The sequence below is a fragment of the Loxodonta africana genome, chromosome 1 (assembly GCF_030014295.1).
Source record: "Loxodonta africana isolate mLoxAfr1 chromosome 1, mLoxAfr1.hap2, whole genome shotgun sequence".
Taxonomy (NCBI): Eukaryota; Metazoa; Chordata; class Mammalia; order Proboscidea; family Elephantidae; genus Loxodonta; species Loxodonta africana.
In genome coordinates, this window is record NC_087342.1 from 25,036,444 (window position 1) to 25,063,688 (window position 27,245).

The 27,245-nt window shown below is 41.8% G+C and overlaps 1 protein-coding gene across 1 annotated transcript in view; it reads left to right on the forward strand.

The window, feature by feature from the left end:
• Positions 1-26,218, forward strand: part of P3H2 (prolyl 3-hydroxylase 2) — a 170,584-nt gene extending 144,366 nt beyond the window's left edge. Inside the window, exons 9-15 of the mRNA XM_003412919.3 lie at positions 5,810-5,937; positions 7,112-7,207; positions 8,108-8,258; positions 9,305-9,422; positions 12,080-12,155; positions 17,466-17,606; positions 24,060-26,218. Coding sequence (XP_003412967.1) covers positions 5,810-5,937; positions 7,112-7,207; positions 8,108-8,258; positions 9,305-9,422; positions 12,080-12,155; positions 17,466-17,606; positions 24,060-24,152 — 803 coding nt within the window. The 3' untranslated portion in view covers positions 24,153-26,218. The remainder of the gene's footprint in view (positions 1-5,809; positions 5,938-7,111; positions 7,208-8,107; positions 8,259-9,304; positions 9,423-12,079; positions 12,156-17,465; positions 17,607-24,059) is intronic.
• Positions 26,219-27,245: the final 1,027 nt, after the last annotated feature.

Below are 27,245 nucleotides of genomic sequence, written 5' to 3' on the forward strand. Positions count from 1 at the left end.
CAGGGCTCCACACAGGTGGAGTGTTACCAAAAATAGCTTTTAAATAGGCCTAAACATTATTATGGAAACCCTGGTGATGTAGTGGTTAAGTGCTACGATAATTATAGTAATTAACTGTTAGCAATAGCACTAACAGCAGTATTAATTCTTAACAATTATTATTTCTGTGTGTTTTTTTAATTTCTCAAACAAATTTACATGTAATTTATTTTAATACTAGCAGCACTTCATGTGAGACAAGCCTTCCCATTTCACAGGCAAGAAGACTGAGGCTTGTGGAGATTGACTTGCCCAAAACCTCACAGGGTATAACAGGTTGGGCAAGCACTTGAACCTAAGTTTCAAAATCTGCACCCAATTTTCTATGCTTCACCTGGCACATGAAACATAGAAATGTCCAGTTATACCAAATGCATTCCCCCTTGATTAAATAATTAATTGTAAGATAAGAAGAGCTTTTTACAAACCTACAGTATTCCCTTCCCCAACAAAAGAGCTGGTCACCGCATTCCTCCAGCTGATTTGAAAATGTCTCACTCTACAGCTCTCACATTTCCCATCCCTTTCCAGCTTCCAAGTCAGTCTGAAGCTGTAAACAGGATAATATGCTCATCTGATCTGAGTTGGACCTCAGTTTGTAGCCACAAAAGCCCAGGGTGTTTTACAACTACCAGAGAGATTCCTGGTCAGCCAGAGCTCATGTTGCTTTTCAGGCCAAGAAATCACCCAGGAAGCGCATGCGGATAAGTCAGCACTTTACTGTGAAGGTTTGGGAAACTCCAGTGCACTTGCCAACTCTCAAAGCATTTTTCCCTCTGGCTACCAGGGAAGGTAATGGCCAGCAACTGACTAGGAAGGCTAAGGAGAAGACTGGAAGACGACGTTTGATGGAGAAAGCTCATGACTGGCTGGGTCACCAAATTCTACCATTTCTGGGATTTTTTTTTTTTTTTTTAGTGGAGATGGCTAATAGATCTTAAGAAACCCTGGTGGAATAGTGGTTAAGAGCTACAGCTGCTAACCGAAAGGCCGGCAGTTCGAGTCTACCAGCTACTCCTTGGAAACTCTACGGGGCAGTTCTACTCTGACCTGTAGGGTCTCTGTGAGTCGGAATCGACTTGACAGTAATGGGTTTGGTTCTGGGGTTTTTGGGGACCACTACAAAGCCTTCTGTCCAATCACCAGACATCCAGATGGGATCTGAATTAAGAACAGTGATAGATACAAAGATCATAACGAAAATAAAAACCACTTTTATGTATTAGTTAGGCTGAAAGCAAATGTCAGGGAGGCCAGAAAGAAGCTATGCTTCAGAGGGTAGAGTGTATTTCAGCGTTTCTCATCTTCCACAAAGAGCTATTGTCTCCTGCTAGGTTTCCTAGCAGTATTTAGTAGTAGTTGTACATTGCACGGAGCTGAAGCATTAAGATGAGACTGACTAGAGTGACTCCAGCCTGTGGAACATGCGTGTCAACTTACTAAATACATCTGTCACTCATCCATTCTCCCTTCAACCACGTTTTCCAAAGGTCCTGCTGGATAGCAGTCTTGGAAGTAAAGGTACAGTAGAAATAATGCTGGACTTGGAATTAGGAGCCAAGTTTCCAGTGTTGTCTGATCTGTGCTCCTCTGCGATGCACGGCAAGATACTCAGTCTCTCTGGGTTTTAGGCTTCTCAGCTGTACAAGTAATGTTTGTGAGATGATGAATGTGAGAAGTCTTTTTATAAACTTGAATAAAAACAAAACAAACCCATTGCCAGTTGAGTCCATTCTGACTCATAGTGACGCTATAAGACAGAGTAGAAGTGCCCTATAGGGTTTCCAAGGAGCGGCTGGTAGATTCTAGCTGCCGACCTTTTGGTTAACAGCCAAGCTCTTAATCACTGCACCACCAGGACTCCACATACTGTAAAGGAATGTCCTCATATGAGGGCTTCCTAATCTGCACGCCCCCTGTGATGCCTTGAGTGACACTGTGATATTTATGGTAAGATGATTATTCTTGCAGTGAGACGCAGGCAGTGAGCACTGGACCACCTTCCTCACAAAGGAGTATTTTCCTAGATGATCCCTCTTTCTTGCAACCAGAGAATCAAAGCCAAGCACATACTTTATGAATGAGAGAAGAATTGAGTTGTTTAGCTAAATCTCCTTGGATTGTGGTTTTTTAAAAGGGTTGGCTGGAACCATCAAACCAGACCCCAGGAACCACAACTTATTGGACTACATTTTTATTTTCATTCAAGTGTTCTCCTCTGTCTGGTGTGCTACTGGTCATCTGTAGACTGGTAGCCTTGGCTTTCGAATGGCAGAGTTTATTTTTCCTTTTGGTTAATGGGTGGGTAGTTGGTTAGTTTTTGTTCTAATATGACTATCGAAATATCCGTATAGATCTCTGTGCTCAGTGAGAATTGTCCAGCTACAGGAAAGGCAGACGAGTAATACAGGTTCTCCTCGAGCCTGTTGGGGTTTAGGCATTTAAAAGTACACTCTGTTTCTTCACCTGGTATTTGCGTGTTACTTACAGCATGGTTGGGGGAATTTGCAATATTCTGATAGATTTTTTCTAAATATATTCCATTATAACATATGCTTATTCAGGTGTGTCAGTCAGAACAGAACACAGTGTACCAAGCAGTTAATAAAGTTAATAATAATTATAATAAACAACAACAACAGAAAAAAAACCCAAAACTCATTGCTGTTAAGTTGATTCTAACTTACAGTGACCCTGTAGGACAGAGTAGAACTGCCCCATAGTTTCAAAGGCTGTAAATCTTTACAGAGGCAGACTGCCACATCTTTCTCCTGTGGAGCAGCTGGTGGGCTCGAACTGCCGGCCTTTCAGTTAGCAGCCGAGAACTTTAGACACTGTGCCACCAGGGCTTCTCAATAATTACAATAATAAGCGTAAATACACAGAGCATAAGGGTGGTAGCCACCATTCTAAATGCTTTAGTTTTGGTAACTTTCACATTGCATTTTGAAAATAAGCCAATTATATACTTAATGCAATATATCCTCAATATAGAAAACTAGGAAAACATGGCAAAGTACCAACCAAGCCATTTCATTAAAGCCCTCAGGTATTTTCCATTTCTTTTTGAGTTTTATATTAAAAACCAATAGGATGTACTTTTTCAGTGAACCTAAAAGAGCCATACCTTTCTCGATCAAGGGATAGCTCTTTTTATATTTCTAAATGGGAGAAGAACATGCAGATCATATTTTCAAATATTCGAGAGCCTTAATTTGGCTATGACTCCATCAATTATATAGATGTAGAGAAACCTTCCCCAAACCGTGTTCTATGTTAAGAGAAGGGAAGGGAAGGAGTGAAGAAAGGAGGGAAGGAGTAAGGATACTATACGCAATTAAAGTGTGAGAACTTCTGTGTGTTAGATCAATTTTTAGGAAATCTACAATTCCATTTCATACATTAAAAGTTCCAAGAAGTCTTCTTAACTTTTATGTAACTCAGTACTTTCCAATCATGTATGATCAAATAACTTTTTTTTTAGCAAAATACTTTCTTCAGAACAAAGTTTAAGAAACACTGCATTAGAGAAACATATTATTGTTATTATTCATACAAAAGGAGAGAATATGATCCTGAAATTGGGGGCTTGTGGGTATATTCTTGCAATACAGTAGTTCTCTATTTATAAGTTTTGGTGAAAATTAAAAAAAAATTAAAAACAGGGCAACTAGTAGGTTGTCTGAAGGACCATCTCGTAGCCAAGTACTACCATGAGTTTTATGACCTTAGTGGGTGTGGATGCATCTACGGTCACATTAGAACCAGCAGGTACAAATGATTCCATGGGTCAATGCAGACTAGCAAGAAGTAAAATGGAACGAACTTATAGCATAAACAACATACTAGCAGTAGAGGAAGGGCAAGTAGCATCACAGTATGCTTCTATGAATAAAGACTTTGTATTAGTTTCAGCAGAAAAAGTTGTGATAGAATAGGGTCATCTCACAACATGGGACTCCAAAGAACGCTGGCTCAAAAGAAGCTGGGCCAGAGGAGTTAGTACAAGATTCGTGTTGGAAGTTGTTTTTAGTTTCAACTGAATAAGATAATCATTTCACTAATATTGTTCATTTTAATTTAGTTGGTTTTATGGCTTGGCGCTAATTTAATCTTGTAAATTGGTTTTGGTATTATTGCTCCATAGAAGTATAAAAATAAATAATGTATACATAGTTTTGTGATTGCATATAATGAAGTAACATTACAGTAAAAGTAATTTGTCAGCTCTGGAGTCCCTTGGGGAACGTTTTGCTTTAACAGATAACCATATATTACTTGAGTTTGAGAAACACTGGTCTAGATAATGTTTTATTCTTTTCATACTCTGTTACTCATGGTCTGTTAGTATTCTTTTAACTACACTGAGAAAGACTTAGTAGTGCTGTTCCCTAGTGTAACTAATCCATTTTATAAAGTAGACATCGATTTCTCCAGTGTGTTGATTGTCATTATTACACGGGGAGGAGAAGGGAGGAGCCGTGCTATCCCCACTCACTCCATGGGGAACGGCTGTTACTGACAAGCATGTGTCTCATCCGTTGTTATTGTTGTTAGTTACCGTGGAGTTAGCCCCTAACCCACGGACGCTCCATGCACAATGGCATTAGACAGGTGTGATCCATAGGATTTTCACTGACTGATTTTCAGAATTAGATCATTCAGCCTTTCTTCATAGCCCATTTTAGTTTAGAAGCTCCACTGAAACCTGTTCAGCATCATAGTAACACGCAAGCCTCCACTGACAGACAGGGTGGTAGCTGAGCTTGAAGTGCATTAGCTGGAATTGAACCTGGGTCTCCAGCATGGATGGTGAGAATTCTACCACTGAACCACTACTGCCCCCTTCAGATCCCCTGGGAATATGATAGAGAGTTGAGAAACACTGCTTTCTGTTCTGTTGAGTATGTATGGTTCAAGATGGTTGTACTCTGTTAAAACTTCTGATTTCCTCACCATAAGACCAGAGGATTTGTCTTTGAGTTCTACTCTCTGCAAGGAAAAGATCTTATTAAGTCTGGATTTTGTAATTTCACCACCTAAAACATGTCCGATAACATCAACTTCTGAAGAGCCTCCGTGGGTCTAATTTCGTAAAGTCGTGGGCTCTACCTGGGGAGAGAGAAGGTGCCCATAAAGAAACCTTCTGACGTAAAACAGCAATGTAAAGAATTTGCCCAGAGAGCACAGAAAAACAAATACTCCAAAAGCAAAAATATATGAAGTCATTTGGGGGTGGGAAGAAGACTAGGAAAGTCAGATGACTTAGGTGTGACAGGCCTGAAAGCACGTTTACTACCTCAGCTACCTGGTGGACGCATTGTTCTAGGTAACAGTAAAACTGATACAATGTCATACCTGAGAGACACAAACATCCAGTAATTGCATATGATGTAACAGAAGTATGAACCCAGGGCAGTGGAGAAGGGTGAGCCCAGCTGCCCAAGGAATTCTGGGCTGTCTTCTCAGAGGACGATCCTATGAGATGCCCAATCTACTCTGGAATCAAGTGAAAAAATACTTCACTAATCCCAAAATACTATTCAAATGTAATATATTCTCATGACATATGGGGAAACCTGGCAGTCAGACATGTGCCTTTTTCCTGAATCTATGTTTGTGTTTATCAAACTCCCCAATTTATAATTTTCCTTTGCATTCCCAAGTATTCATGACCCTCCCAGAGTTGCACACTGAAAGCTGATGGGTGTTCTGGGCTTCCCCCTTGGTGACAAAGTAACAGGAAAGGGAACGTGCTCTGTCCTTTCAGGTGGCCCTCTGCTCTACGAGAACATCACGTTCGTCTATAACTCGGAGCAGCTGAACGGGACTCAGCGGGTTCTTCTGGATAATGTTCTATCGGAAGAACAGTGCCGGGAGCTCCACAGTGTGGCCAGTGTGAGGACTGGAAGAGGGAGGGGAGCCCAACTCTGCCGGCCTGGCCTGAGCCTGGCAGTGCTTTGGTGCCATCTTGGTTCCGGTCTCATTTGGAGCCAGGGAACAAGACCTGAAATTTTACTGTCTTTAGGGCAGGGACATTGTTTACAGAGTCACATTCATAGCCTTTGGGTTGGGGTGATTTTCATTTTGTTCAGGTGGGATCTGGAGTAGCCAGTGGCTTAACCCTTTCATGGGTGAATTTTTTTGGGGGGGGGGAATTTTTTGGTGATGCCGTGTTTTTTCGCTAATGGAATGGATGCTGAATCATTGTTGCTGGTTTTTTATTATTTGAAAAAATGGGTGCCAGTTGCAGGTGGGCCATATCAGTTCCATGTTCCATGAAGCACATCACACACGAGGTACATTTTGGTCCCATGGCCCAGGAAGTGCATCACAAACTGTTTTCACCCCAAAAATAACACATTTACTTGAATATTTCTGAAAGCTGGTAACCATACCTTCCCGGTGACACAAAGGAAATGGTAAACATACTTGGAAGCCTTATCTCACTGTACAGAAGCCAAAAGACACAAAACTTTCACACAGTCATTCCTCTGGGAAGCATCCCCTCATACAAATGGCTCTCAACACTCAAATGTGGTGCAGACCAACTTGTTTTTAGACAGTTGCACCAGTATCCAACATGACGTGTAAAGTGGCTCAAATGCCTGACAGTAAACCTTCAGGGAAGGAAAATGTAGCCGGAACATATATGTACCATCGTTTGTTAAAGAGTTAATTCCTGAAACAATAGCCACACAGTGTGTGCCCTGTGCTCTAATGTCACTGGGAAAATCCAATGAAAATATAGATGCCCTGAAAAATAGAAAGGGCAATAAAAAACATAAGTATTTTGAATCAATAATTAATTAATAAATAATTAATACTAATCATTTACATGCTACCCGTTTCTACAAAAAAAGAGGCTATAGTTTATACTGAAAACATAAAGTTTAAATAAAGATATTGCCTTTGATGGGGAAACTTAATTATACGAAGAACCCGTAGTCAGCCTGGCATGATTCTGAGTACTGACTTCAGTTCCCAGCTTTCTCGTAGCCAAGGCAAAAAGGGACACCTGATGAATCCATAGCTGTCATTGATAAAGCGTCTTCTTGCATTTTGCTTCCAGGGAATCATGCTTGTTGGTGATGGGTACAGAGGAAAAACTTCACCCCATACTCCCAATGAAAAGTTTGAAGGGGCAACTGTCCTGAAAGCCCTCAAGGTAAAGTCTTAACTTCTTTTGGGTTTGGCTTCCTAAGTGTCAATCCAAGACCTTCTGTGAATGACAGACACTGGGAAGAGGAGAGTTTAGGATCTCCACCTACCAGGACAATGGAAGGGAACAAGTATGAAATGGCATCTTTGTTGTTCTTAGTCATTCATTCATTCCTTATGCCCGCATCCATTTACTAAACTTTATATTTCCTAACTTTGTACCTGGAAACCCTGATGGCGTAGTGTTTAAGTGCTATGGCTGCTAACTAAAAGGCCGGTTGTTCGAATCCACCAGGTGCTCCTTGGAAACCCTGTGGAGCAGTTCTACTCTGTCCTGTAGGTTCGCTATGAGTCAGAATTGACTCGATGGCACTGGGTTTGGTTTTTTTGGTTTAGCTTTGTACCTGACAAGTAATATGCAACCCCTGTCCTCAGAGAGCTGATGGTTAAATAGTAAAATCATACCCAAATGAGCAATTATCCTCTACTGCAAGAGTTGTTGGAAACCCTGGTGGTGTCGTGGTTAAGCGCTATGGCTCCTAACCAAAGGGTCTGCAGTTTGAATCCACCAGGCTCTCCTTGGAAACTCTATGGGGCAGTTCTACTCTGTCCTATAGCTATGAGTCGGAATCGACTTGATGGCACTGGGTTTGGTTTTTTTTTTTTTGGCAAGAGTTGTTGTCAGAGAGGAATGAAGAAATTCTATGAGAGAAGAGAGGCGGAAGTGATTAACTGTAGTTGAGAAGAGCTTACTTATTGTCCTACGTAAAATCCACAAGTGTGTAGCAGTATTCCCACTAGTCAACACAGAGACAGCCATAATATATTGGCTTAATGAAACCTAGTGTCTGTTTTCTCAAGCCCTTCGATCAGCTCCATGGTTTCTAATGTTCTTCTTTTTCTTCAGTTTGGTTATGAAGGCCGAGTCCCACTGAAGAGTGCCCGTCTGTTTTATGACATCAGCGAGAAGGCTCGAAAGATTGTAGAATCCTATTTCATGCTGAACTCAACCCTGTATTTTTCCTACACACACATGGTCTGCCGAACAGCTCTGTCTGGTGAGATTCTGGGGTCCAAACTTGTTCCACTCTGCCCACAATGCAAGTGGAAAGAAACCAATGCAAAGCAAAGCTCCGTTGAGTTTTAGACTAAGAGAGTAGAAGACTGCGAATGTCCTAACACAAAAGAAGCTTGGTAATGCTCACTCTTTCCTTCCCTCAGTTTCTCCTCTTTGGTCACTTGAAGTTCCAGAAACCCCTCAATTACGCCTATTTTCTTTTGTAACCCCGTTTCTACTTTCCTGTCAAAATTTTTTTTTTTAAAACTTCACTAGGTTTCCGTTTTTGGAGAACCAGCAACCTGGAAATTACAGTCACCGTTATATTCACAGGAGCCCTGGTGGCGTGGTACTTAAGAGCTCAGCTGCTAACCAAAAGGTCGGCAGTTCAAATCTACCAGTTGCTGCTTGGAAACCCTATGAGGTAGTTCTGCTCTGTCCTGTAGGGTCGCTGTGAGTCAGAATGAACTCGACAGCATCGGGTTTGGTTTTTGGTTCATTATGTCCGCAAAGCATTGAGTGGAATCATACAAAACGAAGGGATTGTTGAGAGAAATGTTCTTAAAAAGACAGAGACCTCCTCACTCCCTACTTGTCATGGTTTCTTCTATGTGTCGTTTCTTCTACCTCCTGCGGAGTAGGAAGGGGAGAACGTCACACGAGTAGACTTTTACACTCATGAAGTTTCAGCTGAACCAGAAATTTTTTTTTTTTTTTACATTTTCTTTGCATTCTCATCTTTCTGCTGCAGCATATGAAGTAAAACCCATGAAATGCGTAGAGTTTATATGTGCATATGTATATCCGGGCACTTTTAGAGCTGGGCCGCCAAGTATGACCTGCCTAAGGTTTCATGTCAAGTTCAGTGCCAAAGCTGGACCAGTGTCTTAACTGCCTGCCCAGTGTTCATTCATTAATTCTACCATGCCTTCTGCTTCCTCAAATTTGCCAGAGACACCAGGAACGGGAGAAGATGGTCAGATTGTCAGCTTTTCTGTTGAAGTATACACTCCCCTGCTCATCCTTCCCTGTTTCCTTTCCTGGCAGGTCAGCAAGACAGAAGAAATGACCTCAGTCACCCCATTCATGCTGACAACTGCCTCCTGGATCCAGAAGCCAATGAATGCTGGAAGGAGCCTCCGGCTTACACGTTCCGGGACTATAGGTATTGTCAGCACCCGCTTCAAAACCAAGCTTTGCTCCCACAGTTATCAAAAACCCATGGAACCTAAAAAGCTGCTGTGTTGCTTGCTATCATATTCATCTCCGTGAATCCCAGATTCTCAGGTTATTTCCAGAAGCAGCTAGCACAAATAAGAAATGACTTTATCATCTCGTGTTTTTATCTTAAAAAATTCACTCATGTTTTGCATCCTGTTCCACAGTGCACATTTTCGTTTTAATATAAAAAGTAAAGTTTATGTTCTGTTTTTTAACACTTCTTGACATTCGCGGAAGTATATCCCATGTGTCCATGTCCCTCAGTCTGAGAACATAAGAGCGCGTATGTCTGGTCCACATACATGAAGAAGTGTGTCTGCGCTTCATAAATAAGGAACTGGAAGCTCAGAAGAAAAGATGTTTCCTATTGTTGAAATAGATATTTTGGTGTGTCAAGGGAAGCCTCGGGGTTGTAGTCACTATGTGTATAATAGCTTATTTATTGTTGTTATACTGTGTTCTCTACAAAGACATTTATTGAGCGCCCCCTATCTGCAAGGCTGGTCCAGCTCACAAGGAGCACTCCAGTTTTAAAAAATACAAAAACGAACCCATTGTAGTCGATTCTGACTCATAGCGACCCAGTTAGTTGGGGGGGGGGGCGGGGGGGAGGCATTGTTTAGAGATACTATTATTTAAGGGCGGAAACCCTGGTGGCATAGTGGTCAAGAGCTAGGCTGATAAACAAAATGTCAGTAGTTCAAATCCACCAGGCGCTCCTTGGAAACCCTAGCAGGGCAGTTCTACTCTGTGCTTCAGGGTCGCTATGAGTCGGAATCGACTCGACAGCAACGGGTTTAGGTTTTTTTTTGTTGTTTTGTATGGAAAACGTAATCAAATTTAATCTAGCTGGACCTGCCCATATGCCCATACTACTTACAACTCTCTGTTTCCCTTATATAATTAAAAAAAAAAAAGAAAACCCGTTGCAGTCGAGTCCATTCCCACTCATAGCGACCCTATAGGACAGAGTAGAACTGCCCCATAGAGTTTCCAAGGAGCACCTGGTGGATTGAAACTGCTGACCTTTTGGTTAGCAGCCAAGCTCTTAACCAGTAGTCCCCAGGGTTTCCAAGTTTTCCATTAAAAAAGAAAAAAACAAACTCAGTGCTGTCAAGTCGATTCCGACTCACAGTGACCCTATAGGACAGTAGAACTGCCCCATAGAGTTTCCAAGGAGCACCTGGCGGATTCGAACTACCGACCCTTTGATTAGCAGCAGTAGCACTTAACCACTACCCCACCAAGGTTTCTAAGTTTCCCATAGTGGAGGTAAAATGTAAGATGAGCTTTGAAATATGATTATTTGCAGATAGGGGGTGCTCAGTAAGTGTCTTTGTAGAGAGCGCGGTGTAACAACAATTAATAAATTATTACATACTCAGTGACCACAACTCTGGACTCTTCTCTTTACACACCAAAATATCCACTTCAGCAATAGAAAACATCTTTTCTTCTGAGTTTCAATTAAAATTTAACTGAGTTTCGGTTTAAATTTTAACATACCAAGAATAAAGGCATACCCCAGGAGCATGACCCAAACTACATCTGTACTTACCCAAAGGGCTAGGAGGGTCAAGTGCTTCAATATCTAGTTGTAAGGAAATGTACTGTTTAGTCTGGCCAGTTCATTGCCAGTCTTCAGTATTTTACGATGCTACTGTTGTTATAAGCATATGATGACAACAATGGCTATCAGTTGTTCAACTGTGCACAAAACTGTGTGTCTTTTGGGCAGTGTGTCATTTAATCCTCAGACACCCTTATAAAGAAGGGATTTTTGTCTTTATTTTACAGGTGAAGAAACTGAGGCTTAGGGAAATTAAATAAATTGGCCAGGTTTGCATAGCCAGTAAGTCATAAACTGAAATTTGAACTCTGGTGGGCTTTAGAGAAGGAGCCTGGTGATGCAGTGGTTAAGTGCTCAGCTGCAAACAGAAAGGTTGACAGTTCGAACCCACCAACCACTCCACAGGACAAAGATGCGGCAGTTTGCTTCAGTAAAGATTACAGCCTTGGAAACCCTTTGGGGCAGTTCTACTCTGTCCGGTAGGGTTGCTGTGAGTCAAAAATCGACTCGAGGCTTATTTTTTGTTTGTTTTTTGGAGGGTAGGAGGGAGCTCTGGAGTCCGTCTAGGCTTGAACCCTAGCTCAAATTTAGGCAAGTTACCGAACATCTACGTTCTTTATTGTGCAAAGTGCCTGCTACCGAGAAAGTGTTTAATGTAAGGTAGTTATTATTATTATTAGTTGCCACCACTTTATACCACCTCCAGATAATCAGTATGGCATTTCACGTACCTCTGTATTCACCTTTCCCACACTACATCACTATCAGTCCTTATCACAGTATCTGGCATGTACTAGGCGCATAGGAACGGCTTGTCGATGTAAATAGACACAGATGTTGCTAAGGCATTGCTGTCTTGGACTCTCCCATCCAGATTCTGCCCGGTGGGAGGTTGGAAAGACTCAGCAGATCCGTTGGTTCTGATCAGCGACTAGCTGGAGAAAATGCAGTGGGAATTGCCCTAAGAACGTAGTGGTCATGGCTACGCTTGTGGCACGTGACCTGACTAGAATGTTCCTTTCTTCTCATAGTGCTCTCCTCTATATGAATGACGACTTTGAAGGAGGAGAATTCATATTCACCGAGATGGATGCTAAGACTGTGACGGTAGGTATACCTGTTTCTTTACGTGTATTGGTCATGTTTTAACTTTAATTTTGCCATTTCCCAAGAACTCACGGACTGCCAGCTTTCAAATACTTCTGAGGTCAGGAATTCAAAAGGTCAAGAGAGTCCCAGCGAGTGTATAGATCCTAAAATATTAGAAACGGAAGCGTCCGTAAATCTTCTAGTCCCTTTTACAGATGGGTAGATTACAGAATAGAGAGATTAAGGGTTTGCTTATGATCATATGCTAGTGAGTGTTAGATTTGGACAGAGAGCCTAGGTCTTCTGATTCTTTACCGGTTAAATTGATAGAAACAAAATCATCAGTTCCTAACACATTCAAGCCTAGGGCAAGTCAAATGATTTTATAGACGGCTTTTAAGTAATCTGGTGTTCTGGCCTCCTAACCTTTAGTTTCAAACATTATAAATATCTTTGTATATAACCTGTTGCCGTCGAGTTGATTCCAACTCATAGTGACTCTGTGGGGCAGTTTTACTCTGTTCTGTATGGTCGCTGTGAGTCGGAATTGACTCAATGGCAACTGGTTTTGGTGTGTATATATACATGTATATATATATTTATATGAAATGCTGGTAGCGTAGTGGTTAAGAGCTGCGGCTGCTAACCAAAAGGTCAGCAGTTCGAATCCACCAGGCACTCCTTGGAAACCATATGGGGCAGTTCTGCTCTGTCCTGTAGGGTCGCTATGAGTCGGAATTGACTCGACAGCAATGGGTTGGGTTTTATATATGTATATATGCATATATGTGTATGTGTGTGTGTGTGTATATATATATCAGGCTAGGTGTGCATGAGATTCTAAACGCACCTTCACAGGTAAAAATCAAAAGTTAAATTCACGCCCCATCTTCCTAAGCCAGCCAACACCCTTGGAAAACCAGTTTCCCTAGCGCTTATAGACTAGATAGCCAGCTGCTTTGGCCTTTAAGCTAAAGAATATAGACCATTGTAGAAAAACAGGTTTTTCAACTGTGAAGATAATCTAATCTGTAGTCCGCAATTTCACCTGTTTTGAAATTGTACGTTACAGATGAGTAAGTAAGCGCAAGAGAGTCTGTACATGCCTTGCTTACTGGTTAATCTTCCCCTGATCATAAGCTATTTTCATCACTTGTTCTGAGTTTTTTGACTTTCCACACATTTTGCACTCTTTTCTCAATAGTGAAACAGCCGTATGTCATCTCTGACATGGTACCAGGGTCTCAGAAAATGATACAAAAACTATATATTTCTGGATATCAAGGTGAATCCTATGAGGAGTCTCCCTAAACTTGGTGAGAAACATTGTGATAATTAAGAAAAAAAAATTCATACAGTTTAATGCAATAACCTTCTAAAAAGGCCATGATACATCTGACTTTTTTATAAATAGCTTAAATATTAACATGAGAATATTGTGATACTTCATGATGTGGGAAATTAAACAGAGATTGATGATCTGGGTGGGAGTTTAAAATCCCTACACAAGATTCTCACTTTTTGAAGAGTCTGTGTAGAAAGCATTTGATTTCTGAGCTCTGCTAGCACTGAAGTGCGAATATGCTTAAATCTCAAAGAAATTCAGACAGGTGGTTGAAAAGATTTCTTTGCTTCTGCTCCCTCTAGTGGCCAAGTTTGGAAACGCTCAATATTTCAAGGTAGTAAAACCAAACCTGGTGCCGTCGAGTGGATTCAGACTCAAGGCGACCTTAGAGGACAGAGTAGAACTGCCCCACAGGGCTTCTCAGGTTGTAATCTTTACCGAAGCAGACTTCCGTCTTTCTCCCGTAGAGGAGCTGGTGCGTTCAAACCACCAATCTTTCGGTTAGCAGCTGAGCGCCTAACCACTGTGTCACCAGGACTCCTTTTAAATACTATGTATGACTCAGTACTTCATAAATTGTTGAATATAAGTTAACTGGAATTCTGCTTTTTAAAGATCTGAAATCTTTTAAGACATATATAATCTTAAAAATGTTTAATTCTTTTAAAAAAGTCACAAGCACTAAACGTTACCCATCCCCCCAAAATAAAAAGAAAAGAGACTTGTGTGTGTATGTGTGTGTGTGTATATATATATATATATATAAACCCGTTGCCATAGAGTCGATTCTGACTTGTAGCGACCCTATAGGACAGAGTAGAACTGTCCCATAGGGCTTCTAAGGAGCAGCTGGTGGGTTCAAACTGCTATCGTAACTACTACAGGGCTCCCTCCATATGTATATATATTCCAAGAGCCTCAAGCTGAGGGTAGATTTATTTTCCAAAATCAGTTTTACTTCAGTTTAATGCACATCATGGATACTTTTTACGACGTCCTATAAAACCCAAAAACCAAACCCACTGCCATTGAGTCGATTGTGACCCTATAGCGACCCTATAGGACAGAGTAGAACTGTCCCGTAGAGTTTCCAAGGAGCGCTGGGCGGATTTGAACTGCTGACCTTTTGGTTAGCAGCTGTAGCACTTAACCACTACACCACCATGGTTTCCAAATAGATAATTAAAATATACACACCTGTCTGAATAACAAAGAGTAATTGATAATTTTTTTTTTTAATCATTCCCCTCTTTAATTCTGGAGGGACGAATGGAGCGGGGGAGTGGCCTAACTTGGTACCACACAAGGAAGTAAAGTTTTCTAAGCTTTTTGCTTTGGAAGAATCTGGAAATTGTATAACTAATTGAATGCTGGCTGGAAATTTACATATATTCAAGGCAAACACAGGAAAAAAAGGCTTCTCTGAGTCTTACTCATCAGTTAGATGGATTTTTTTTTTTGTTTTTAATCATACTTGGAAGACATACTTGGATTATCTTCAACAGCAGCTTTTATTTGTGAAATATGGGGACTTAGAGATTTTGGTTTTCCGTGCACGTTGGAAGAAAATAAAATTTAATGAGTTCCATTTGCTTTATGAAAAACTAAATTCTGTATGAATGGGCTGTGTTCCTAAAGTATGCTTATAATCATTTATCTAAACTTCAGAGTATATTTTCCCATAGAAACAATATCATATGTAGAGACTGGCTGACTAAAGGCTGTTTATTCCTTCATGTACCTGATCTCTGACAGGTGCTGCTCCTCACTGGATAAGATTAGTCCTAGAGAAAAACCTTCGAGAACCCGCAGGCCTATAACCAGTTCCTAACCCAATCTGCTTCAGCCAGTGGATAACTTCTCTTAAACATTTCCAAAGTTCTTCCTGTTTAAATACTTTCAATTCTTCTAATTCCATCAGACAGAAAACATCCAGTTGTCTCCAAACCTGTTCTTTGACCCTTACTATGTTGAAAGATGTAGTTACAAAGACGTAGTTACATCAAAGCAGTGACAACCATATCTGCTTAAGTGAATCCCGGTCACCATCAGGGAATGAGCAGCCCAGAAAACTGGAAACACCAGATCCTCAGGCCACATACTGTCCTATTTCATAACCCTTCAAGGAGCCTCTAGGTGGTGTAAATGGTTAAGTGCCCAACTACTAGCTGAAAGGTTGGCGGTTTGAACCCACCCAGAGGAAACTGGGAAGACGAGCCCCGGTGATCTGCTTTAGAAAGTTCACAGCCTTGAAAACCTTGTGGTGCACAGTTCTACTCTACACGGGTGGGGTCACCAAGAGTTGGACTTGACTTGACGGCAACTAACAAAAACATGTGGAAATGCATCAGAGAGTTCTCTTGCCAGACCAAAAGAAATCAGAGTGATACTGAAGGCACGTGTAACTAGTGAAGCACAAGATTTTCTTTAGAAAAGTCGCTTTGGTAAAGCTGCTAAAGAAAAGCAGTTCTATCTAGCAAAGGTAAAGCACTCTAAGTTATGAACAGGAGAATAATCAGAAAATGACCACCCTTACCCTTAGCACCCACATATGTAACTCTCCCCTAGGCCCCCGCCACCACACATACACATATACACACACATCCCTGGGTCTCCATTTTTTTACTTCTCGTACTACCCTTAACCTTCCATGTGTAGGTCACATATTCTGGGAATACCTACGTTATGTGGTGTTCAAGGATGTCAGGAAATTTTCCAAAATTTCCACTGAAAAGCATAGGCATCCCGTTTTATTCAGAAGGACATCAAAGGTTCTTCTAATAGGCATGTATCTGCTCAAGTCAATTCAGAAAATAGCTGGTTAAACAGACCCATCTTGTCAAATAGTATAATGGGTAAAAACCAAAAAGCCCATTGCCATCAAGTCGATTCCAGCTCATAGCGACCCTATAGGACAGAGTAGAACTGCCCCATAGGGTTTCCAGGGAGCACCTGGTGGATCTGAACTGTCGACCTTTTGGTTAGCAGCCGTAGCTCTTAACCACTATGTCAGCACGGTTTCCAGTATAATGGGTAGAACCACTTTTTTGCTTTCACTTCACTTTTCCAAGGTCTATATGGACTGACTAAGGTTCCTCTACTTTCCAAGGAAGAAAAACAAACTCTACTCACATAAGACACTAGATGTTTTCTCTAAATATAGAAGCAAGGCCCCTGATATCTAGTTGCTTAAACTCTATTCAACTTACCCTACTCTTTTGATTTAATGCCCTGGCTCAGTGAGCCCAGCAGTTATCTCCTGTCCCTTCACTACACTCGTTTACCTAAACATCAGCAGACAACTCCACCTCACCAATCACAAGCTTGGAAGTATGATGTCGTCATCTCCGAGCCCCTGGTGGCCATGGAATAGGTCAGCCCAAAGGGTAATGTGTTCTCATCACTGGAGGCATTAAAGCAGTGGCAGAGGGACCACTCGGCAGGAATATTATGAAGGAAATTAAAGTATCATATGCAATTAGGCTTGATTTTTAGAAATCTTTGCATTGTATAATGTGCACGAACCACAAATGTACAATTAAGGAATTAAAGCATCTCCAGAACTCTAGATGTCCCCTTCATTTGGTTTTGTCGTTCAACAGATATTACATATGCATCTACTGTGTGCCAAAGGCTGTGCTAGTGCTAAAGCTAGAGAAGTGAATTTAAAAAAGACTGCCCTCACGGAGCTTCCAGGTTGTCAAAATAGCACTTATTAAGCACTTACTATGTGCCATGGACAGTGCAAAGAATTTTATCCGAATTATTTTATTTTGTCAGGTAGATGTTATTTTGACCATATTTTTGTTTTATAGATGGGGAGATTGAGACAATCTATGTATTCTCCAGGCCCAGGATTCCATCGTTTTTCTCACTCAAAGTTAAAGCTTGACCTGAACAATCTCATGGAAGGCTAGAGAAGGGGGTTGTGAAAATGTTCATGATGTTAGAATCCAAAGTCTAATTTTTGCTTCGTGTCCCAGGCCTCTATAAAACCAAAGTGTGGGCGTATGATCAGCTTTTCATCAGGAGGAGAGAACCCACATGGGGTGAAGGCGGTCACCAAGGGCCAGAGGTGTGCTGTGGCACTGTGGTTTACCTTGAACCCACTTTACAGAGAATTGGTGAGTTTCCTGATCCATCCAGAAAGCCAACTAGGTTTTATGTAAACCTGCTTCATGGACTGATTTATCTGAAAAGCCCATTAAGTTGTTCCATAACTCTTCAGGGACTTTGAAGAACGTGAAAAAAAAAAAACAAAAAAAAAAACTCTTATAGAACCTCTTGTCTTCTCTTTGGTTTCTGATACTGACCCTGTTTTCTAAGGAAGTGCAAATTTTTTGATCGGATCCATGACCTGGCATTTTCACATCTAACTTTCAAAGTGTGAGCTTGGAGAAAAGAAGAGGGGCTATGAAGGCCATCCTTAATTAGATGGGCTCTAATAAGTAGACATGTTTGTGGAAGTGGATATGTCAGTATATTTGGTAATCACTAATCAATTTTGAGTTTTATTAACAAACTGTAGCATCAGGAGAAAGGAATAAATTTTTACTGGTCACGAGGAAGACTAATATCTTCTTTCAAGAAACCATTAAAAAGAGCATGAAGTAATTTGTGAAACATGTATAGGGTTGCTCTGAGTCAGAATGACTTGAGGGCACACAACAGCAACAATAACAATGTAGAAGAGGGTGAAGACACGTGAAAGATTATTGTTGTTGTTATTGATTGCCCTCAAGTCGATTGCAACTCATGGTGACACCATGTGTGCAGAGTAGAACTGCTCCACCGGGTTTTCAAGGCTGTGATCTTTCAGGAGCACGTAGTCTGTCATCCAAGGTGCTTCTGGGTGGGTTTGAACCACCAACCTTTTGGCTAGCAGTCAAACTCTTAACCATTTGCACCACGCACAGACTCACTCCTTAAAGGTTATTATATGAAGAATATTTGAAGTAGCTGAGGACACTTAGCCTAGATAAGAGATCATGATCTTATCCTTATCTGAAAAGCTGCACTTGGGCAGAGGTGATAGTTTCTGTCTGTGAAGCTGCAGAGGGATGAATTAGGACCAATGGGTAGAAGACCCTGGGAGGAAAATTTGGGCTCAACATCAGGAATAACTTCCAAATACACCTACTCCTTACTGACTATCTCATTATATGACATTTTGCATTTCAAATAGTAAAAGATCTACTATCCAACTATTTTGGGCATTAACAACATATGTCTTTCTGACAGGAACAAATGCTGAGGTGTGAGGCAAGGGTAATGTTGGCTGTGATGGCTAAAGTTATGTGTCAACTTGGCTGGGCCATGATTCTCAGTTATGTGATGATGTGATTTGGCAGTTATGTAATGATGTGATTTGGCTGTCATGCAATGATGTAGTCATCCTCCATTTTGTGATCTGAAGTGATCATCCTCCATTTTCTTATAACACTGATTTTCAGGTAACGACCTGGTCTTTGAACCTAATCATGTTGATAAATGAGGAATGGGTGTGCTCCTAGCTGTGTAATTTGTCAAATAGTCACCACTGCTTGATGGAATAATCTGCTTGGGAAGTAGTAAGTGCCTTGTCTCTGAATATGTCCAATCAAAGCCTCAGCAACTGCCTGGCATGGAATGCTGAAATGGAAATGAGCATTGTAGCAGAGGTTGAACTAGGTGGCTTTAAAGGTCTATTCCAGCCCCAAGTGTTGGTAAAGCCATGAAATTCCATTCTTGAAAATGGCATTCTATCCCATTTTCCTCTTCAGTCCCTTAAATACATTTGAATCCAACTTCGTCATATACTGTTTCAAAATAATTTCTCTTTTCTGTATAGTTTTCTCCATCAAACCTAACTCACAAAGTTTGTACATCACATTTCCTAAGTATTCTTTTACCTGTATAACTAATGTTTAATAAGAGACCTGCTATATGTCTGGGAAGCTCTGCTAGGTAAGCCGTAGGGATACAAAGCTAAAAAAACATGGTCCCTGACCACAAGGAGCCTGGAGAGATCTACAAATGAACAGGCAGTGAGAAAATAGCAATAAGTATTTTGTAGAGGGTATAAAAAAAGAAAAAAAAAAGAAAAACATGGCCATCGAGTTGATTCCGACTCATAGTGAACCTATAAGACAAAGTAGAACTGCCCCATAGGGTTTACAAGGAGCAGCGGGTTGGCTCGAACTGCTGACCTTTTGGTTAGCAGCTGAGCTCTTAACCACTATGCCACCAGGGCTCCTAGGGGGATATCAAGGGAGGCTTATATAAACTCAGATCCAAAAGAGGAGAAGATGATAGGCAGACTAAAAAAAAACTAGGACAGAGAAGATCATTGTCCTGGCAGAGGGAACACAGACAGTAAGCTCTGAAAGCTTCAGGTGGCACTGAACAATTTCCATCACCTATAATTTCTTTCTTTCCTTGTGCTTCTAAGCCAGGGTTTCAAACTGGTCCGTTCCAGTTTGAACCCCTGCTGAGAATTGCATTTCCATCCCAGATATACTGAATCAGAACCTGCATTTTAACAAGATCCCCAGGTAATTCTTATATATAATAAATTTTGAGAACTACTGCTGTTAGTGCTTCTCACAATTGGCCCCTAATTCGTTAGCATCACCTGGGAACTTGTTAACCAAAAAAAAAAAAAAAAAAAATTGCTGTCAAGTCGTCAAGTTGATTCTGACTCATAATGACCCTACAGGGGCCTCAGCAGGAGTTTGAACCAAATGAACCTGTTCCAAGCCCCGTTCTAAACCTCCAAAATGCCAGCATTTCCCCAAAGCACTCCTTTTGTACTGAGGAACCTAGGTAGATTAGTAGACAGGGAAGATAACAAATTATTGAAAAGCACCTAGTATCCCTCTTTAACATTCAGTTCAGCAGACATTTAATATATTTCATTATTCAGTATCCCAACCCTGTCTTCCAAGGTACTGTTGTATCAGAATAAGCTGGCACAAAGTAAATTCTCTCTGCTCTTAACCTAATCAGGAAACACCAAAGCCAAAGTTCCTCCCTCTGATGGAAAAGTACCAGGATGCATCTCCAGTCTTCAGGCAATAGCGACATCTAGTGGCTGCAGTGTAAAATGACCAAAGCCTCTTCAGCAACTAACTGATAATTTAGCCCGTGGGCAGGCTCCTATCCTTCCCTATGCATTGTCATCACCTGGGACTCTTAAAAAAAAAAAAAAAAAAGTACTGCTATCTAGCTTTCACTCTCATAAATTCTAGTGTAATTGGTTTGGGTCGAATCCTGGTGATCAAGAGTTTTAAAAGCTCCCCAGGTGATTGTAATATGTAGGAACGTTTGGGAGTCACTTAGGTAGCTTCTCCCAGATGGAATCCTGAGCAAGGAAAGCCTGCCTATGAAGAAGGCATTTCAGTGGGTAGATTTCCATGCTGGTTGTAGATTAAAGGCGCTCATTCCCAAGGAGTACTTAGCATCATAAATTCTTAAGGCTACAAAGATATTACAAGTTGTACTTCCTTGTGTATACATATGAATTGGTCCCAGCACTCTGATTTCTTTCCCTTCACTAGAGACATGATTGCAACAGGTTCCTGTGGCCATCAGATCTGAAAGTGCTGTAGGTGTGTCTATTTGTCAAGCATCGATATTGTTTTCACCCATATCCATACAGTAGTACTCAGGCATTTTGTTTCGACTTTATGAAGGCAGCTTAGTTTTCTGTTATTTTAATATGTTTGGTCCTTTTAGTTGCCTTTATATCAACATCATTTTCAGTTGCAAGTCCTTGAAGGAAAGTGGCTTTGTTTTTAAGGCATAAAATTGGTATTTGTATTAACTTACTGTCCTAGGTAGAATTCTTGTGAGACCTGGGCCCAGTTCCCAGCCAATTCACTTCACACACAGCCACCATCCTTCTGTCAGGGAAGACAGGCCTGTTGCTGTGATGCTGAAGAGGTTTGCAGCAAGCTTCCAGGCTAAGACAGACTAGGAAGAAAGGCCTGGCAATCTACTTCTGAAAATCAGCCAGTGAAAATCCTGTGGATCACAACCGATCATGAGGTTGGAGCAGGACCGAGCAACATTTTACTCCATTGTGCTTGAAGTTGCCGTGAATCTGGGTCAGTGGGCACCTAGTAAAAACAACCTTGTGCTAGGCATTGTGTTAGGAGCTATCTGGAGCAGATACAAGCTAGTCAAGGACATAAGCCCAATTTTCAAGGAGCTTAAAGTCAAATTGGAGAGATAATACAGAGGCCCGAATAATGAAAATCCAAGGCGAAACCCACAAGAACCTTAGAGACATAAGACTTGTGTTCAGGGGTTATAAAGAAGCAATCAGGAAAGGCTTCACTGAGGAGACAGCATTTGAAATAAGCCTTAGAAGATGAGAAGAGTTATTTGGGCAGAGGCATTGTAGACCGAGAGGGCCTTTCATTTACGTGTTTATTTCTCAGATCTAATGGAGCCTCTGTCAAATGTCAGTCGCTTTTCTGAAATACAGTAGTGACCAAGAAGGCAAGGTGCCCTGCTATCATGGTGTATATTCTGGTGGAAAGAGACAGAAAACAGATAACATAAACAAATAGATAAGAGATTTTCAGATAGTGCTAAGTATTGTGAGAAAAATGGAGCAAGGTAACTAATTTAGAGTAAGGGGTAGGGGAGGTGGCAAACTGTGAGGCCTCTTAGAAGAAGTGGCATGAGGGACAAGAAGAAGCCAACTGTGATGGACTTTTGGGGAAGAGTATTCCAGGCAGAGAACACGTTGCAAGGGCCCAGAAGACAAAAGGGAGCTCAGAGTGGTCAAGAAACAGAAGAAAGGCCAGACTGGCTGGGACATGGTATCCCAGAGGGAGAGGAGCATGGAAGGACGCAGAGGATGCAGGGTCCAGATTCCACAGACCTATTAAGAATTGTGAATTTTGTCCTAGCTCTGGTGAGAAGCTATTGTGGTCCTCCTGCCCTACACCATTCCCAGCCCCAGGGAGTTACAGGATGTGAACAATGACTTTAGCTGACATGTGGGCTTAGACTAAGGCAGTAAGGGAGAAGGCGAAAAGATATGGAAGCTTTGAGATGACCATCCAGACCTGACAGACTAAGGTGAGTCGGGAGAGTAGGAAAAAGCATGAGGTATACTGGAAACCAAGTCCAAGTCCCTGGGTGGTACAAATTATTAACGTGCTGGGCTGCTAACGGAAAGGTTGGCTGTTAGAGTCTGTCCAGACGTGACTTAGAAGAAAGGCCTGGTGATCTACTTCCAAAAAATCAGCCATTGAAAACCCTACAGAGCACAGTTTTGCTTTGACACATGGGATCCACGAGTTGGAGTTGGACTAGGCTTGTGGCAATGGACTTGACATTCAAAGACTTGTTTTTTGAAGTTCATGGATTCTGAAGGAAAAATAAATGAGCACTTGGTGACTAACAGAATCACCACGGAAAGGAAAATAGAGTAAAAAAAAAAAAATAGAAGCAATAATGAGCCTAAGATTTTGAGCTCAGGAAAACAATGATACCATTGATGCAAATAAGAAAATGAGGGAAAAAATAAACTGATTTCATAGGGAAAGTGACCTTATTGGACATGAGAACTTTCAAGTAGCAACTGAACTCTCAGTTGGAATACTTTGATCTGGTTTAAAGGGTGAGCAGTGAGCAGGGAACTGATATGGTCTGATTTGAGCGAGGAGGATCCATTAGAAAAATGTGGGGCTGGGGGGTGAAGTAAGAGAATCATTCTGGAAGCTGCTGAAGCAGTTGGGTTAAGAGGTGATGAGGGCCTTAACCCAGTGGTTCTCAATCTGGGGCAGATTTGCCACCCAAGGGACATTGGTGACATTTTTGATTGTCGCATCTTTAGGGCAGGTGCTACTGGCATCTAATGGGTAGAGTCCAAGGATGTTGCTAATCATTCTACAATGCACTGAATGGCTCCCCACCACAAGGAATTATTCAGCCTATGATATTAATAGGGCCAAAGTTGAGAAACCCTGGCCTAAACTAAGGCAACAGTTATGTGCACTGAAGAGAAAAGGGTACAAATAGGTAGAATAAAAAACCCATTGCCATTGAGTCGATTCCAACCCATAGCAACCCTATAGAACAGAGTAGAACTACCCCACAGAGTTTCCACAGAGCACCTGGTGGATTCGACCTGCCAACCTTTTGGTTAGCAGCTGTAGCACTTAACCACTAGAGGTAGAGTAGAGTGACTTTTTAGATGCAAGAAACCACGGTCAGGCTCTTAAACAAGGACAATGGCCGGGCAGTGGTGGTCTTTTCTGAGAGAGGGAATATGTGAAGAACAGAGCAGATCTGTGGGGAGAAAATGGTGAGTTGAGTTTTACACACCGTACTGAGTTGGCAATGGCTATGGAATACCAGTTGAGCATACGAGACTCCTCCTCAGGAGAGAAATCTTGGAGAGTAACTACTTAGGACGTAGGGAAGTCAGGAGAGGCAGCAGTGTGAGACAAAGATGAGGTCTCATCCTCGGCTGGATTCAGCACCAACCCAGATGGATGCCTGGAAGTGTTTGGGAAGCAGCTGCCACTGGGCTTATTATTATGCTTGCAACAGAAATGTGCAAATTGTCTTTTTTGCAGGAGCGAATACAGGCCGATGAAGTGATCGCAATCCTGGATCAAGAGCAGCGAAGAAAACATGAGCTGAATATCAACCCCAAAGATGAGCTATAAAAATGAGAAAGAATGTTCTATCAAATATTTATTTAAATTGTTAATCTTATGAGAACATTTTTATTTTTGTACAGAGCTGTGGTATAAATTAACAGGTTAATATGAGTCACCAGATCTCCCTTCTGTTCCCAAGGGTGCTTGCTTTGCCTCGCTCAGTTTATCTTTCCTGGATTTTCATCAATTCATCTCTCAAAGCCCAGTCAACCACCCTCCTCCGCTCCCCCCCCATGCACACACACAATTCATTTGTCGTGGATTTAAAAGCTGAAATAGAAAACATAAGTTTGTTCTTGGAGAAGCTACAGCTTTCATGTATGCTCTAGTTCGAAAAGTACCGTGTGATTTGGTCTCAGACCTTTCTGCCTTTAAGCTACATCCTCTCACCGTGCTGACGGCCATGAAGTCTTACTCTCTGGAGCCAGCTCAGCCTGGAGTCTGAGGAGCCCTGGCAGAGTCGGGGTTTCAAACTGGTTCAAACCCGTTCAGTCATGGCCGATGAAGTGAAATCACAGTAGACGCAAACTTCTAGAATTTGGGTGATGTGGAACGATAACCGGAACAGGAAAAATTACAGGTAGAAGCCCTGGAACGGGAGACTCAGGAGAGGTGTAATGAGCCCTTTCAGGAGCCTGATGCAGGAGATTGGATTATTGCCAGGAATATGGAGCACAACACACATTCAGAGTGGTGCGGTCAACCGCCATCTCTGAGCAGGGCACACTGTTTCCGACTCTGCTGGTCAAGAGATGTGGTTGCCATACAACATGCACACTGCCCTTATTTTTTAAAAGGAAGGTTAAATTTCTGGCAGGGCGTCAATGTGTAATTTTTCCCATTCCAGTTCACCCACATTTTACAAATTCGACTCCGTTCCAGTTTCTTCTTGTTGACCATGACTGAACTGAAAAGAACTGGTTGAAGCCCTGAATGGAGCCTACACTGCCTAAGCTGTCACTGGCCAAAGGGTCATCTAGGCCCTGAGAAGGAACCACTCTGATGAGTACTGGAGGAGACAGTCTTTTCAGGGCCTTGGTGGAGTTTTTGGCTCTGGCGTTTTCGCCAGAGAACAAACTTACACTGGAAGCTTCGATTTACCCTCCACAGTGCTCTGGAAAGGACTGCCCTATGAGCTGTGTCTTTAAAACGCCCATATAGGGGCTGGGAAGACTGGCTCTTCACTCTAGTGACTTTGGAGGAAAATCTTAAACCCCACCTGGATCAGGACACCATTGCCAGGTTGCCTGAGAGGGGAATCTCCTGGCGAAAAGGGACATTTTTTTTGTACTTAAGTTAGAAAAGTTGATTTCTGTTTGATTCCAGTCTTCATCTGCATGTAGTTTGGCACCCCTCCTCTTTGCTGCTACCCAGCACTTGGACTTGTGCTTGGGTCCTATTCATTAAATAAAGGGAGCCTTATTTTAATATCTGGCATTTGTATGTATTCTCCCAAATATTTTGGAATATTTTCAGATAATGGTTTTCTAGTCCCACAGGAGATTTTGGGACAACTCAGGGGCAAGGTGGGGCCATCGCTAGTTTTGCTGGCAGGCACTCCAGGGCCTGAAGGAAGGTGGGAGCGCTGCTTTTGAAAAAAGAGAGATGGTTGGCACACAGGGGTGTTATTCCAGAGAACGTCTGGTCCTTGGCCCCAATTCCAAGAGGACACTGCAACAATATTGTTCAGAGGGGCTAGGGCCAGCCAACACCAACTAACAGGAAAGCACTTGCCTTTGTGGTGATCAGTAACAGAGGTGACCCTTAAGAAAACTAGCATTCCAAACATTTTCTAAAATTCAGATTTACTTTCTTCTCTTCATGATCTTCGTTAATGTAAAAAATTTCATTCTCTGAGATTGAAAAGTTGATTATAGTGATTTTCATGTCATCTGTTTTCCACCCAACCTTGTGGTTGCATTTTCATCACAAAGAGTGGAAAGAATGTTAGATGTTAATCCCAGCCCTACCAGATATAACCTGCTGTGTGACCCAGAGGTAGTCTCTTTCCCTCTCTGGGCTTCAATTCTCCTTTCTGAAAATGACATAATTGGTTGCAATTGTTTCCAAATCCCTCCCTTTTGTTCTGAATACAAAACAAAACAAACCAAAGACAAAACTGATTTTAGAAACACTGATAAACAGAACCAAACTGGTTTCTGCTAACATTTTGCAAACGGTGACTACCTCCCTTATGTTTGTGTGCAATTTTAAAACCTGGAAACCCAATTTTTAGCCAAAAAGTTCCTGAGTGTTGAAAAAGTAGATGTCTATTTATTTGTTCTTCCACTGGGAAGGGTTTGCTGGCACCCACATTTGCTGATAGGAAGATCTGGGGAAGGATCTAATTTCTGTTTTTTGGCAACAAGGGATCAACAAAGAAAGCAGTTCTTGCTCTTTGCATTCCTACTTCCTGGGTGCAGTGTCGCCTTGGGAGAGGCAGAGACTTGGGCACAGATTCTGGTGTTCAGCCCCACAGAAGGTGGGTGAAATCCCCGGGAGATGTGGTTGTGTTAGACACACAGCTTGTGCCATTTAACTGACAGCACAGAGTGGTTATTCCTGTTTTGCAGGTCGACCATGTTGTTTTCCACCTGGAACATGTATACGCTAAAGCACTTGTTATTTTAATCTGCTCCACATCAAACCATCCATATCATGTCATTCACGTGTTTTGGGAGTGCTATCGCATGACTTGCCAAAATCAAGCTCAGAAACGGCAGTGTGTGTGCTCTGCAGTTCCTTATGTAGAGGGGAGGAAAACCCATTAGAAGGTTTGTAGTTTTTAGAGCTGAAGGGGGTCATACCAAAAAAAACAAACCAAACCCACTGCCGTTGAGTCGATTCCGACTCATAGTGACCCTATAGGACAGAGTAGAACTGCCCCGTAGTTTCCAAGAAGCGCCTGGTGGATTAGAACCGCCCACCTTTTGGTTAGTAGCCCTAGCACTTAACCACCGCGCCACCAGGGTTTCCTAAAGGGGTCATAGAAGTCGTAATTCAATCTCATCTTTCCATACAAGAGGAAACTGAGGCAAGAGGTAGGAAAGATTATTCCAGGGTTACGAAATTCAAGCAGGCACAGCTAGGGCTAATGTC